Raw genomic sequence first — 15,522 nt, forward strand, 5'->3', positions numbered from 1 at the left:
GTGGTTGCTCATAATTTCCGTTATGATGCTGGCGAATGCCCGACATGCGATGGTATGTAGCAGTTTTTCAGTGAGGCCAGCATGCTAGATGGTGACATAGGCTGCGATAAGGTCTACCTTCTGACCAGCCTCAAACGTATCCTCAGCCTCTTGAGTCAGGCGGAGGACTTGGCCTTTAGTCCGGACGCCCCACCTGAAGGCCAGCCTGTTCAGATGGCAAATGTCCATCGAAATATCAGCCTCTGCATGAGCTTGCACATGGAGCACAGTCGGGATATAGGTCGGTAGTTCCTGGGGTATGTTGGGGGCTTTGCCAGTTTTTGGGAATCGCAATTACAGCAGTCCTGCACCAGATCTTTGAGATACGTAGAGCCTTTTTCAAGGGATTGAAGCACGTGCATGGTCTAGTTTTTGCGTTATTTGTTGTGATGGCATTGTGAAGCGTAGCCAAAATGCTTGTAAAATATTGTCTCAATACTGTGATTATATGAAAAATAAGAATAGGTTGTACCCTTTCTGGCAATAAAACAGGTGTTAAGATGTTCAAACACCAATTATATACCTTTTAGATACTTTTGGTGTTTGAACATCTTAACACCTGTTTTATTGCCAGAAAGGGTGCAACCTATTCTCATTTTTCATACTTTGATACCGGCAAAAAGGTCCCATGATATAACTGTGACTGTAGTAACATCCAGAATGCGTTGGTAGATTCCCAGTAGTAATAAATGTCCTAGCAGTATTGCAATGTTCAGTGATATGAGTGCGGTTGCTAGGGATGACGTCATCACTCTCACTAAACCCAGCCAATCATCTGCTAGGAAGACAACATGGTACAACAGTACTGCCATGAATTAACTTATGCAATATGGCAGCAGATCATCGCGAATCGGAAATTCTGGTTAAACATGACTCGGTCATTCTTTTATCATTGGCGCTGCTCCGCAGATGTCGGGTGGCATGATGTTCGAAAGCGTGGGAAGCCACGGTGTTCTCGTTGATGGTACTCATTGTGGTCTTTAGTTCAGCGTTCAAGATTTTGTGCACGTTGAATCCATACTGGCACGCAATACTTAGCTACAGAGTTTACGATGGAGATGGTCACTGTCCGACGAACCGGAGTGGTTGCTCCCTATCTTGAACCAGTGAATTTGTGAATGTGTGCCCTCGATAGCTAACGTGTTCTCGGAAAGTTAGGCTCCAGTCGAGCATAATGCCGAGGTATGTTGGTTCATCGTTACCGTCTCGATTGCTTAGGTGGGAGGTTGAGGTCAGAATCTTTTTGTGGATTATGATGGAGGCGCTAAGACACATCCAGTGTTTTCAGGTCTTTGTTCAGGGTGGTTTTGATTTCTGGCAAATTGGTATTTGTGCAGCCAAATGCTTGATCGTCGACGTACACTAATATGCGTGAAGGCGTCGAGGGTAGGTCATGAGTGTCTATGTTGAAAAGAGATGGCACGAGCACGAGTCCCTCGGGGAGGCTGCTAATCAGGTGGTGAGGACGGCTGGCCCGGAGTTGTAGTGCTGTTTCATCAGACTGTCATGCCATATAGCGTAGTATCATCCTGAGATGTCCTGCAGCACCACAATTAACTCCTCAAGATTTGGCAATGCCAGCAGAATATTGGGAAAATACTTTCTAGGTTGGACAGGAGCCACGAAGAAGAAGATCAGTGCCGGCACTTGATGACTGGTATTTCCATTGACTGAAATCCTGCCTGTTCCATTCACGAGGCCGTGACGACGACCATTCGGTCCATCAGTTTTAAGGTGAAGAGGAGGGACTTTGGTCAATAGTGTTTTGGGTCATCACATTCCTTACCATATTTGATAATGGTGACAACCTTTGCTTGTCACCAGAGCTGCGGTGTTTTCCCCATCGTTTGGATGGCAGTGGTTAGGCAGGTTATCCATTATCGTGTGCTGGGGCCCAGGTTTAAAAAAAATAATTCTGGATAGATTCCATCAGGGCCAGCAGCCTTGCTAACTTTGAGGGCAGAGACTACCTATTCTATTGTAACGGAGAAATTAAGTTTGAGGGCTCTCGGGAGCTTTGGCATGATTTTGCCAGAATCATGTTTTGCTGTGGTCGTTTATGGTCTTGCATCGTTTGTGCTTTTGAATTGAGAAGCAGTTAAACAGGGATGGCATCAGCTAAGCTTTCAGTGCCCGATCTTGTTGTGGATGTCCACCTTCCAGTTTGCGAATGAGGCTCCGTGCTTGCCGGCTCTGGTGCGTGAAATGCAGTCCCTCCACTGTCTCTGCCTTTCACTGCTACCTTGCCTCGTACAGTGGAGTCACTGAAGCAGTCAAAATGAGGGGTTACTTGTGGGTAGCCCCAAATAGTATGGTGGTTATTTAAGTCACCCACATCCATTTAATAGTGGCTTATGTGCAGTAGCAGTGGCGAAGGCCATTTAAGGTTCTGTGGCTTGCAAACAAGTGGGAGCCGGTGCCAACAATTGCCCAAGTTCTGCAGTCCTCTATATTAAGATGCTTGCAGCCAATTAATGAATGTTAATACATATGGGTGGAAACCGAATTGCCCCGAGAAAACCCACGTGTGCAAGGGGGCAATACTTTATCCCATTCCGAAGGGACAGAGGGGGATAGTCCACAATTTTTGCTGAACTGTCTTCTGGCAAGCCAGGGTGTGACACCTCAATGTCCACAAGAATGGGTTTTTACAACATTTGTGCGATCCACCAATCCTCGCCTCCACCTAGCTGTATTACAGGCGTGCGCTGCCACCACCCACCTATGTATGTATGTATGTATTTTGTACTTATTTCGCACCGTACGTAGCCAACCGTGCTAATATCGAGGTTATTTCTGCTGGGATGCGTTCTGAGATGTAGGTCATTATACCATATTGGCAATAGCGATGAGTGGTAATTGCATAATATCCAGGGATTGGTAATTGGATTGTAGCCATTTTGGCCAGCAGCCAATATTGAAAGTTGAGTATCTTGCAGCCTAGTAGCCTGTATCTTTGCAGCAGATATTTTGTCCATGTTGAAATGTAGCACCCTAACAGGCATCCCCAGGGTGATGTAATTTGGTGTTGGCTGTGAATAGGGCCCTTGTGTGCTGGGTTTTTGTGTTTTCATTTGATCTGCGATTTTTTACGTGACCTGACTAACATGATTTTGTCAACATTAGACCCTGATTGAGGTATATAACAGGTTACTGGATTTGTGATAAGATGATAATGTGCGAGGTCGCCTCTGTTAGTGGAGTCTTAATCGAGCTGTGTTCATTGCCAGAGAGCTCTGTAAGAGCTATTCTGCTGGGTACACACCCATTGAAGGAGATCCTCTCCACGTTATCGCAATGTGCTTCCTTTTGGAATGTTATCAGTAATTCCTGCATGCCTTGTTGCTGTCTTAGTGAGTATGTTTGCGTGTATGTCTGTTTGCGTCTGACCCAACGCACAGTCGACCGCTCTCAGCCGTGTCCAAACAGCACATGGAAGGTGTGGATATTTCCTCTGTAAATGGAATATCAGGGACCCGCCAAATTGTGAATGCGGTGAGGTGCAATCCATCATGCATATCAATGATGATTACCTAAAACACGTGTATTCTGGTGGAACAAGCGGACTCCACTAAGCTACCCCAGATGCCATCGAATGGTTCACAAAATGTAAAATACAATTGTAGCCCTGTTGCTTTTTTCAAACCCCATGCAAAATGAGAATGAGGTGGGGAGAGGTAGAGAAGTGATCAGTGCAGCATCCTACAAACCCTGTGACATGAATTTAGTGAGTGATATCTGGACTGGTACTGGGCCTCCCCTAAGTCGACTCAGCTTTAAATCAATCCTGGGTGCGTTGTGTATAAAAAAAAAACAGCAATGAGAAGACACTTGCAGGCAGAAGTGGTTCTTGGCACACCATCTCTTCGTGTGTCGTGCCGGCCTTCATAGGTGCTCGCTAACAACATTTGCCTCAACAGTCTGTTAAAGGCTATACGGTTGATCATTGTGTGGAGAGCAGTAGTGTCGTGGTTAGCACACTGTGCCAAGAATCCGGCAACCCGAGTTTGATTCTTGCTCATGACCAACAGTGATGAATATTTGAACCGGTCCTGGGCCTCGCCTTGGTCGACTCAGCCTCAAATGAGTACCTGGTGCAGTGTGTAAACATCGCCACTAGGGAGACAAAGGTGGCCAAGTGTGGTTCTGGCAACCACCATTTCGTGTGCCTTGATGGCCTTCATAGGTGCTTGCTAACAGCTCTTGCCCCATCAGTTTGTTAAAGGCTATATGGGGGATCATTGTGCCTGTGTATGGGTTTAAGTGACTGTGTGTCCGTGTTTAAGTGCTTATATACACGTGTGTAGTTAAGTGCTTTTGTCTTTGTGTGCGTGTTTAAATGCCTATTTTTGGGACTGGGGTTGGGGGGATGGAGGGGTCATGAGTAGAGCAATTGTTCTTTGTCGTGTGGGGGACGGAGACGGGGGGGGGGGGGGCATGGCGAGGGAGAGGCGGAGCAGGTGGCTGGTAATTATATAAAAGTATTACTGGAACATTGGGCAATGCCATATAGGGATGAGTTCTTATACCCCCCCCCCCCCTGCACACCTCTCCACACCTCTCCACATCCCTGCACCTCCTTGCACCCCTCTCACCATCCCTCACCTCTCCCTACACACCCCAATCAATAACTTATCACCACCCACTGCACCCTTCTCACCATCGCTCCCTTTTCCTGAACACCCCGTCACCATCCCTCATAACCCCTCACATCACCGTCACCATCCCTTACCTACACGATACACCGCTCGTCCCTGACCTCTCCGGCGCATATTTGGATAATCCCTCACCTGTCCCATGCATCCCTCTCACCGTTCCTCACTTGCACCACACTCATGACCTCTCATTCCTCACTTGCACCACACACCTCTCATTCCTCGCTTGTCCCACACACCCCTCTCACCATCCCTCACTGCCCCCCCCCTCCCCCCCTGCACACCTATCACCATCCCTCACCTGGCCAACACATCCCTTGCCATTCCAGAATCTCACATGCTCATCTCTCCCCATCCCTCCCTCTCACCTCCACCAGAACATCTCTTACCACCTGGCACTCTACACTCCCGCACACCCCGGATACTTCCGCCCGCAACCCACCCCTGCCACCGCAACCATCCCCTCCACCCAACCCCTCACATGCGAGTGGAAAAGTTTTCGTGTGATAAAGAATTAAATATATAATGCGTCTCTCTTGTCCGGGACAATTCCCGTTAAAGGACACAGCGCGTGGCGACAGCAGTGAGGAACGCGAGCAAGTGGCACGGCTGCCCCCCCCCACCTCCCTCCCCCCACCATGCCTCCCATCGCTCCCCACCCCCCATTATCCCAACCCCTCCCCCTCGACCCCCCACACAGGGCGGAATGCGTGTTTGAGATATCAGCTGCTCGACATTGGATCCATTCAGACATTGTGTTTTATAATAGAGAAGCGCGTGATCTGGGACAAGTGATCTACAGTGAGGGAAAAAAGTATTTGATCCCCTGCTGATTTTGTATGTTTGCCCACTGACAAAGTAATGATCAGTCTATAATTTTAATGGTAGGTTTATTTGAACAGTGAGAGATAGAATAACAACAAAAAAATCCAGAAAAACGCATGTCAAAAATGTTATAAATTGATTTGCATTTTAATGAGAGAAATAAGTATTTGACCCCTATGCAAAACATGACTTAGTACTTGGTGGCAAAACCCTTGTTGGCAATCACAGAGGTCAGACGTTCTTGTAGTTGGCCACCAGGTTTGCACACATCTCAGGAGGGATTTTGTCCCACTCCTCTTTGCAGATCTTCTCCAAGTCATTAAGGTTTCGAGGCTGACGTTTGGCAACTCGAACCTTCAGCTCCCTCCACAGATTTTCTATGGGATTAAGGTCTGAAGACTGGCTAGGCCACTCCAGGACCTTAATGTGCTTCTTCATAAGCCACTCCTTTGTTGCCTTGGCCGTGTGTTTTGGGTCATTGTCATGCTGGAATACCCATCCACGACCCATTTTTAATGCCCTGGCTGAGGGAATGAGGTTCTCACCCAAGATTTGACGGTACATGGCCCCGTCCATCGTCCCTTTGATGCGGTGAAGTTGTCCTGTTCCCTTAGCAGAAAAACACCCCCAAAGCATAATATTTCCACCTCCCTGTTTGACGGTGGGGATGGTGTTCTTGGGGTCATTGGCTGCATTCCTCCCCCTCCAAACACGGCGAGTTGAGTTGATGCCAAAGAGCTCCATTTTGGTCTCATCTGACCACAACACTTTCACCCAGTTGTCCTGTGAATCATTCAGATGTTCATTGGCAAACTTTAGACGGGCATGTATATGTGCTTTCTTGAGCAGGGGGACCTTGCGGGAGCTGCAGGATTTCAGTCCTTCACGGCGTAGTGTGTTACCAATTGTTTTCTTGGTGACTATGGTCCCAGCTGCCTTGAGATCATTGACAAGATCCTCCCGTGTGGTTCTGGGCTGATTCCTCACCGTTCTCATGATCATTGCAACTCCACGAGGTGAGATCTTGCATGGAGGCCCAGGCCGAGGGAGATTGTCAGTTCTTTTGTGTTTCTTCCATTTGCGAATAATCGCACCAACTGTTGTCACCTTCTCACCAAGCTGCTTGACAATGGTCTTGTAGCCCATTCCAGCCTTGTGTAGGTCTACAATCTTGTCCCTGACATCCTTGGAGAGCTCTTTGGTCTTGGCCATGGTGGAGAGTTTGGAATCTGATTGATTGCTTCTGTGGAAGGTGCCTTTTATATAGGTAACAAGCTGAGATTAGGAGCACTCCCTTTAAGAGTGTGCTCCTAATCTCAGCTCGTTACCTGTATAAAAGACACCTGGGAGCCAGAAATCTTTCTGATTGAGAGGGGGTCAAAGACTTATTTCCCTCATTAAAATGCAAATCAATTTATAAAATTTTTGACATGCGTTTTTCTGGATTTTTTTGTTGTTATTCTGTCTCTCACTGTTCAAATAAACCTACCATTAAAATTATAGACTGATCATTTCTTTGTCAGTGGGCAAACGTACAAAATCAGCAGGGGATCAAATACTTTTTTTCCTCACTGTATAACTCAACGAAGTGGCTTATCATGTGGACATTTATAGCAGCCAAATAATCTTAAACGTGTGTTTCTAAATGCTGAAGCCACCTTCAGCGAGGCCCTGCCAGTAGCAGTTAAGATATTCAGAAATCAATCGCCACTTATGTTAGCCGTGGCTAGGAATCTGACTTCGGTCACCGGGTTCATAGCGTAGTGAGCTAACCACACACAAATAGACAATTCCTCCAGGTGCTCTGAACCGTGCGACAAGAGTTTGATTTCTGGACGTAGCTATCATCTGTGGCGATTGATACCTGAATATCTGAACTGGTATTGGGGGAGGCCCCGCCGACGGTGACTCAGCCTCAACCTGAAAGGTAATAGTACTCTCCAGCCAGCAGTATGAGTCCACCACACTTAAGTCGATGGGCAAGTTGCATGTGTAAAGTGTGGGTGCTTCCACTTCTTGTAAGACATCTTGCTAGAGTGGAAGAATCGACCAATATACCTGCTAACAGCATTCTCTGGAGCTCCCTCTATAGTGGAGGTCCTTCCACCAGCAGTGGCGTGGACAAGTAATTTCAGGGCTGCACCTTTGGCTGCACATTTACCTTTCCCATGCCACTCGACTACTCTTCTCCCCATGTTGTCTGTTTGAGCAACCACGGTCAAAACCAAGCCAACCTTGGCTGTGTTGGAGGTCACTTGTTCTCCACCCCTGCCCCCGTAGTCTGAAGTTCTGTTGCCTCAACCATCTGTGCTTTCAACTCACCACTCCTGTTCAAGTCTGGGATCAATGCCTTTAAATTTTTCCAATGATTGTCACTTCTCTTTAAAAAAAGTGTAAACCCACCCCTCTCCCCCCCCACTCCTCCCCTTCCTGAGGCATATCCCACTATTTTGTGCAGCGTCTCGAGATGCAGTTGCCTTTAAGTGCTATCATCATGATCGTCAGTTATGGTCTGCTGGGTGCAGGCCTACTCAAGTTTCCTGGAATTTTATGCACATTAACTGACTTCATCATCCCCTGCTAACATGAATAGTTTCAGGTGATGTATCCTGCCAAAGTCCTGTTACTCTTTTTTTTAACAGCCTGAATGATGCTGCTGATTCTGTAAATGTTGGTGCTATATATTCTTATTGCAATTATAACCTTGCTTAGATTGAGGTCTGAAGCGATTGGGTGCATTGAGGGAGGCAGTCATATATATCTTATTCTCCAGATTACAAGACAGTACCCACCCCCTCCCCCCTGTATTTAAAGTAAAAGTTGAGGGTGCATCTCATAATCCAGTAGGTAATGATAATAATGTAATAATAATAGGTATGTGTGTTACCAGATTTGTATAGCTATATTAAGTCCGGATACAAGTTTGGGGTGCATCTCCCTTCTCAGTGTCTTAAATATCGAGGCCAATAAAAAAATACACCATGTTTGTTAGTTATACATTAAAGAACACTATTAGTTTCAGGTGATGGCCCTTCTTCAGAGCAGAGTTTACCCCATTAAAACTATGAGGGCCTGAATACCTTTTGATGTGAGGACAGGGTTTACATTAACAGACATTGAGGCATTCATAAACCTGAAATGTTGGTCAAGGCAGTGTTAAGCTTGAACTTATTGATATATTTTAGTTACATTTAGGAACACAACGAGAAATATTTTCGAGAACATATGCAGGTCAAAGACATAATTCTAACTTTTAAGAAGAGTAAATGGGCCTGGCCAGGACTCATTGCTAGGAGTGATAGGCCGATGGGCAAGACTAGTGATGGAGTGGCAGCCAAGGTATGGAATGCATCTTAGAGTACCTCCGCCGAGTACAATGACTCCCACTCCTGGACCATCCTTAAACGTCCCATGACATTTTCCTCTCACTCCTCTCCTGTCCTGCTTTTGGACGATGCCAATCGCTCCACATTTAGAAACATGCGTTTAGATTATTTGGCTGCAATAAATATCCACGCAATGAGCGACTTCCTTGAGCTATCGTTTGGGGCCAGTTCGCTTCTGAAAAAGAAGTGAAGAGCTTACCTTTCCTATACTCTGTACTCCTATTGTATTGTTTGTTGTTGTAGCCTTCTGACCTGTCCCTACTGGACATCTTTGAAAAATAGTTTTATAGCTCATGGGATTCATCCAGTATAAATAAAGACCCCCGATTCTGATTATATTACTCTCCAAAGCGTCTACTTACACATCTGTAGTACAAAGTTCACGTCACCATTCCAGACTCCAGTCTTTTTTCTGGTTGGTTGCACGGCTGCCTTCTGGTCCTCCCGGGGTTTTGTACTTATGGGCATCATCGCGGATGCCACCTCCAGCTTACTCCCACCTGCTCCATCCCCATTTCTCGCCATTTCACCTGACTCCCATGTTTGCATCCTTTGTCCTATGTTGCAGATCCCCATCATCCAGGAGGTGCGGGGGGGGGGAGGGGGACAGGAAACTGAATAGTTTTTAGTGTTTTGTTTTGTTTTACTTCCCCCGCACCTCTGATTAGCACGGTTGTATACGTATGGTGCGAAAGAAGTTCAACATGCATACATACATACAGATCTCCATCCGTGGATATAATATCAGTCCCCAGGACACTTCGCACGTTTGTGTAAAGACTACAACATATCATCTTCCAAGTGTTTGTCCCACGAGGTGAGGTCCGTTTTCTGCAGTCCTCTCACTCCATAGTCCTTGATCCATCGCCATCTCCACAGTAAAGCTGTAATTCCTCATTGAGAATTTCTTGCTATTCCATCACCATTCTCCCTCTTTTTCACTTTCCGTCAACTTTCATGGTCTATGGTTTCTTTTTGATGTAGTCTTCTACCATTGTGGACACGTCTAAACCACGTCGCGATTTCACTCAACTTCTCGATCGATGCTACCTTAACCAGTCACTACAAAACTCAAAACACTGCTCATCAATACCAGTGCCCAGATGTGGAGAGTGTCGGGCAGGATTGTAGATTATGCTGCGGTGCAGCATGATGGGCATATATGTGTGTGCGTTAGAAAATATGCTTGTGGATATTCCTAGCCAACATCAGAAACCAACACGCACCGACCAGCATGGTGAAATATAGTCAAAAACCCCTATGACCAACATCATGCAAACTTTGGTCATCCTCGCAGCAGCGGCTTTTGGCTCGCCATCGAACAAAGAGAGTCACTGCATCGCGCGCTTTCAGATGCACTTCTGCGGCCGTCTGGAACGCTCTTTCTTTCGATATTAGGAAGCCACTGGGAGCTATGCACCTTTGAACTTAATTTTGTGTTGAGTTTATGTCTTTCCCCCGCACCTCTGATTAGCGTGGTTGGCTACGTACAGTGCGAAAGAAGTTCAAAATACCTACATGGCATGCGTGATGTCTTCATTTATTGCCGAATTGAGAATGGCTGGAATTAATATAATATATATTTTTTAATAGACTGGCTTAGCAGTTTTGTGCTTGTGTACCACTTCCAACAGAGTCGCATAGTTTCCATCAGAGGGTTTCAGGGATTGAGGAGAGTGATTGAGATTGTGCTTGGGAGAGGGATCTCAGACCAGATTAAAATCGAATCGGACGGCTGGAGCATGTTATGAATCTGGTGCCCTCTGACCTGCAAATGTTTTGCTTGGTTTACTTACTCCCCCCCCCCCCCTCGCTTGCTACATTCCCTTAGATCCTGCTGGTCTCTTTCCGTGGTTTGTTGTACCTGTGCTGGCCTGGTGCCGGAACCTGCATTAGTCCGGAGACTGCCTGGAAATAAAAGGCGTTGTTTGCTTGGGCTGTGAAGTGGCCAGGGGATGGCAGCACAGCAATCGTTTTTTTTGATGTGTGGATGACATGACATCACATAGCATCACTGTGTGTGGCATTTCATCACTCAGTGTTGTATTAGTTTTCTGTTCTATGTCGTGACTATATATGTTACATTAATGACCTGTTGACTCTGAATTGCCTTTGAGTTGACGTAACACATACTGCTCCAAGGTAATCATTGTCATCATTATTTCTATTACACTTGTTTTACCCAGCAAAATCTTGCTCCGTTTCAACTATTTTCAGGAGGGTCCTGGCAAGTGTTTTTTGCAGGAGGGGGCGATGCTGCTGCTGTTTGTGAACCCAATTGAATAATTTTCAAGTAATTGTTTAGCATTGGGATCTTTATGCAATACCTGTTACATTGTACATTTTAGGTCATGATCATCACTATAATTTTGTTAAGAGCAAAGATAGCACTAAGATCCCCCGTATAGTCTTAACAGACTTTTAGAACAAGTGCTGTTAGCTAGCACCTACGGATACTGGCATAGTACACGAGGGGGTGGGTGGCCAGCATCATGCACGACCACCTTTGTCTCCCCAAGGCGATGTTTAAACACCGCACTAGGTACTCATTTGAGGCTGAGTCGAGTTCGATTTCTGCTCACGTCCACCATCAGTGGCGAATAATATCTGAGCTGGTACTGGGCATCTTCGAAGTCGACTCGGCCTTAAATTAGTACCTGGTGCAGTGTGTAAACAATCAGTACTGACAACGACATCCCTGTGTGGTCCTGGTCACACCACCCACTCGTGTGATGTGCGGACCTTCATAGGTGCTCGCAGTAACAGTGCTGGATCTGACCATAACTTTTTAGTATTTATATTGTTGCTAACAAAGACTACAATTATCCCATGACCTCCTGATAATATCGTGCTCTACAGATCAATTCATTCACCGGGTTAAAATACCCACCGCAAAAGAGCATCCCAAACTATAGGGTCGTTTTGAAAAAAGTGTTTTGTAATCAGGACAATATGGTACGATGAAGATTTAATCACCAGGATATGATTATAAATGGGTAGTATTTAAATGGGAACATATGTCTAATGGAATATTATTCTGAATGACTGGTGGTGGTGGTCTTCGGTCAGCCACCACTGCTCTGCATGAGCATAGCATGGTACGGTCGATGTGGGGATGTCACCATCGCTCACAGGGGAATATCAGTGGCTGTGTCTGTATCAATTAGTGTGCACATGTATACGTGTTGTGTACGTGCGTCATTGTGTATATTTGTGTATCAACTTGTATATAAGTATAACTGTTTGTCTATTTTTGTATGTGTGTGTTGTAGTGTAGTTCAGTAGTTAGCACAGTGTGCTACAGCTAATAGTGGTGAGTGATATCTGAACCTTTCTTAGCCCGTCCCTAGGTCAACTCGGTCCCTAGCACCTGGTGCAATGTGGAGACAAAGACAGCTGGGCGTGGGGCAGGCCACACCGCCCCCTCGTGTGCTGTCCCAGCCTTCATAGGTGCTTACTAATAGCACTCTATACAAGTCAGTTTAATTCACGTATGTAGAAATACCATGAAATTATATTAAAATGAATCAATCACGACGTTTCGACCGCAACACAAGCGATCTTCATCAGGTGTAAAAAAACAAATAGCACATAGGGTGACATCAACGCAACACATAGAGAGCGTTAAACTGCACGGAGGTAACTACAACAAGAAGATGAGAGACGAGAATGAATTCTCTATGTGTTGCGTTGATGTCACCCTATGTGCTATTTGTTTTTTACACCTGATGAAGATCGTTTGTGTTGCGGTCGAAACGTCGTGATTGATTTATTTTAATATAATGTTATGGTATTTCTACATACGTGACTTTACCGAAAAAAACAATGAGTTATTTATGCAGTCACGAAAGCTTTAATTCTTTATTAAGTCAGTTTAAGTTATACAGGAGATCTTTGTATATGTGGAAAGACAAAGGTGGCAAGGCATGGTGCTGGTCCCACTACCCGCGTGTGTATCTTGCTGGCCATCATAGATGCTTGCTATCTGTACTTCTCCTAACAGTCTGTGTAGGATTTTAATTTTCGATTTAGAGCTTTCGTGATTGCAGGGATTCGTATTATTGGTTCTTTCGGTAAAGTCACGTAGAAGGGAAATAATAAAGTAAAAATAAAACAATAAAATAAAATTCTCACGACGTTTCGGCCACAACGCAAGCAGCCGTCCTCAGGTGAAGAACAACGTCCGAATGAGGACGCTGTCTTTCCGACGGCTCTGTTCTTCACCTGAGGACGGCTGCTTGCGTTGTGGCCGAAACGTCGTGAGAATTTTATTTTATTGTTTTATTTTTATTATTTCCCTTCTACGTGAGACTGTGTAGGCTATACGAGGGTATTTTTTTGAGTATGTGTGTATGTGCAGGGTTGTGTGGACAGTGTGTCCTCTACTAAAAAGGAAACAGACACGAGACGAACGATGTTTGCTGTATCCTCTTTATTGAATCATATTGTATGCCCAATAAAGAGATTCTATACACAAAGGGTTACGCATGTTACACACGTTCCGCACGTTACTCTTCTTTCTGCAGAGCACATGGACACGTACACACACACGGGGCATATAGATTATGCACACATATATATTGGTCACAAAGTTGAACGTACAGGATATATAACCATACCTCATCATATCATAACTCTACTGCATCACAATCCCATTACGCCAGTGGTTCTCAACCTTTTTGGTATAGTGGCCCTCCAATTAAGATCCAGCGCCCTTGCACTCCACCAAGCCGCTAGCCCCACATACACACTTAGGCTGACTCACGTCACAAAACAGTTATCACGTGTCCACGCCCCCAGTCAATGTTGTGTTCGTAAATAATTTGTTTCATGTTGTGTATTCCTGTGCTTTGTCACCGCTAACGTGGTGCAGACATTTGAAATTTCTCCGAAACGATATCAATGCCGCAGCCTTTCAGGGGTGCTATGCACCACGAGTTCATAACCTCTGTATTACCCCAACCTCTTTACATTCCCACGAACATTTTTAAAGCAATCACCCCTCTCAACCACATATAGACCCCTCTGAACCATAAACGCCTGTAAACTCCCGTACTATACCTTGATGCCGACGTCGCGTGTCTTGGCGCGGAGTTTGTTCGCTTGCGACTCTGCGATGTCGGCGCGCTCCTCCGCCTCCTCCAGCTCGTGCTGCAGCTTGCGGTAGCGAGACAGGTTCCCGTTCGCCTGCTCCTCCTGCCGGCGGGGAGGTGGGAGCAGTCACGGAAACGTGATAGATGGTGGAGTCGTGGATGAGGGGTAGCGGTAGAGGGAGCGATGTTTGGTGGTAGAGTGGTGGTGATGGGACATGGTGTGGTGGTGTAGAAGTGGAGCGGGTGTTGGTGAGATGGTGGTGGTTGTGTTCATGGTGGGGGTGGTGATGGTCATGGTGATGGTCGTGATGGTTATGGTCGTGGTTGTGGAAGCAATGGTGGTGGAACATGATGTGGGGGTGGGCATGCGGTTTGTTGGTTTGTTTGGTGATGTCGTGTGTGATGGTGAAGTGGTCCGACATTGTGAGATGTGGGGTTAAATGATGATCATTAGAAGCATTTAGTTGTATATAATGGTCGAATATGACGGTATTTTGACTGTGACTCATTGCATGATTTCAATTCGCAGAAGGGAACAATGTGATAAGATTCCAGCTTTAGGTGGGAACACACTGGGAAAATCAACGCAGGCAACGATGAAATTAAATCGACGTGAGCCCCCTGCACTGCACGAACACTGCGACTCTTACCGCCTCCTCGGACTGCCGCTTGTAGGCCTTGACCTTCATCTGAAGTTTGTCCACCAGGTCCTGCAGGCGAGCCATGTTTTTCTTGTCCTCCTCCGTCTGCCCTCGGTGCAAATGTGCACACACGCACACAGGACACGGACGCACACGTGCATGCATGCGCACACATGCGACGGCATCGTGAGCTATGGGGCCCAACACCAGGCGCTTTTGCAGTGCTTGGCATAAACACGCTGAGCAATTATTTAGTGCCCCAGGCAGCTGAAGGGGTCCCAGAGTCAGGAAAAAAAAGTGGTGCATCAAATATCGGCTCACGGATAAATAGAACAAGAAAATGTACATATGCAAGTAAATTAATCTCGTTGGAAGTGACGGACCATGCTAAACCGGTTCCATGAAGGCCAAAGAAGATGTGGATGTAACAGGTGTGGTTATCTTTTATGCAATTCTGGCCACTGCCTGATGATACTGGTTGCAACTATCAGGGACTACCCAGTTAATTGTCGATTGCTCTCCAACACACCTCCACCGGTGTTGCTGATGAAGCAGTAATACATTGGCACTTTTGTTCACGTGACCACTTTATTAATTATTTGTGTCGGGTGGAGCAGAGTTTACGAAACACGTATTAGTTGTGCGATCTGACCCAAAAAAGAAGGTTGAAACGGGTGTGGTTATGTTTGATAAATATTTCGTACGTATGATCGCGCCCTCTAGTGACGAGTGTAGGGATTGCGTAATAGCGTGTACGGGGCAGTGTTGCGAGTGACCTGGCTGACCAAATTAGAATCAGAATATTTATACTGGAGAAATCCGATGAGCTATAAAGCTCTTTTTCGCAAATGTCCAGTAGGGGCAGACAGGCCTGCCTCTCGCC

At 46.0% G+C, this 15,522-nt stretch overlaps 1 protein-coding gene across 2 annotated transcripts in view; it reads right to left on the minus strand.

The window, feature by feature from the left end:
• Positions 1 to 13,322: 13,322 nt before the first annotated feature.
• LOC116956012 (myosin-7) overlaps positions 13,323 to 15,522 on the minus strand; it is a 36,510-nt gene continuing 34,310 nt past the window's right edge. For both annotated transcript variants that reach the window (XM_032977398.2, XM_032977399.2), the window contains 3 exons: positions 14,649 to 14,744; positions 13,967 to 14,101; positions 13,323 to 13,425 (listed from right to left, as the gene is read on the minus strand). In XM_032977398.2, the coding sequence (XP_032833289.1) occupies positions 13,414 to 13,425; positions 13,967 to 14,101; positions 14,649 to 14,744 (243 nt within the window). In that variant the 3' untranslated portion in view covers positions 13,323 to 13,413. The remainder of the gene's footprint in view (positions 13,426 to 13,966; positions 14,102 to 14,648; positions 14,745 to 15,522) is intronic.

The sequence above is a fragment of the Petromyzon marinus genome, chromosome 63 (genome assembly GCF_048934315.1).
Source record: "Petromyzon marinus isolate PM22_M1 ecotype Great Lakes invasive population chromosome 63, UKy_Petmar_22M1.pri1.0, whole genome shotgun sequence".
In the NCBI taxonomy this organism is placed as follows: domain Eukaryota; kingdom Metazoa; phylum Chordata; class Hyperoartia; order Petromyzontiformes; family Petromyzontidae; genus Petromyzon; species Petromyzon marinus.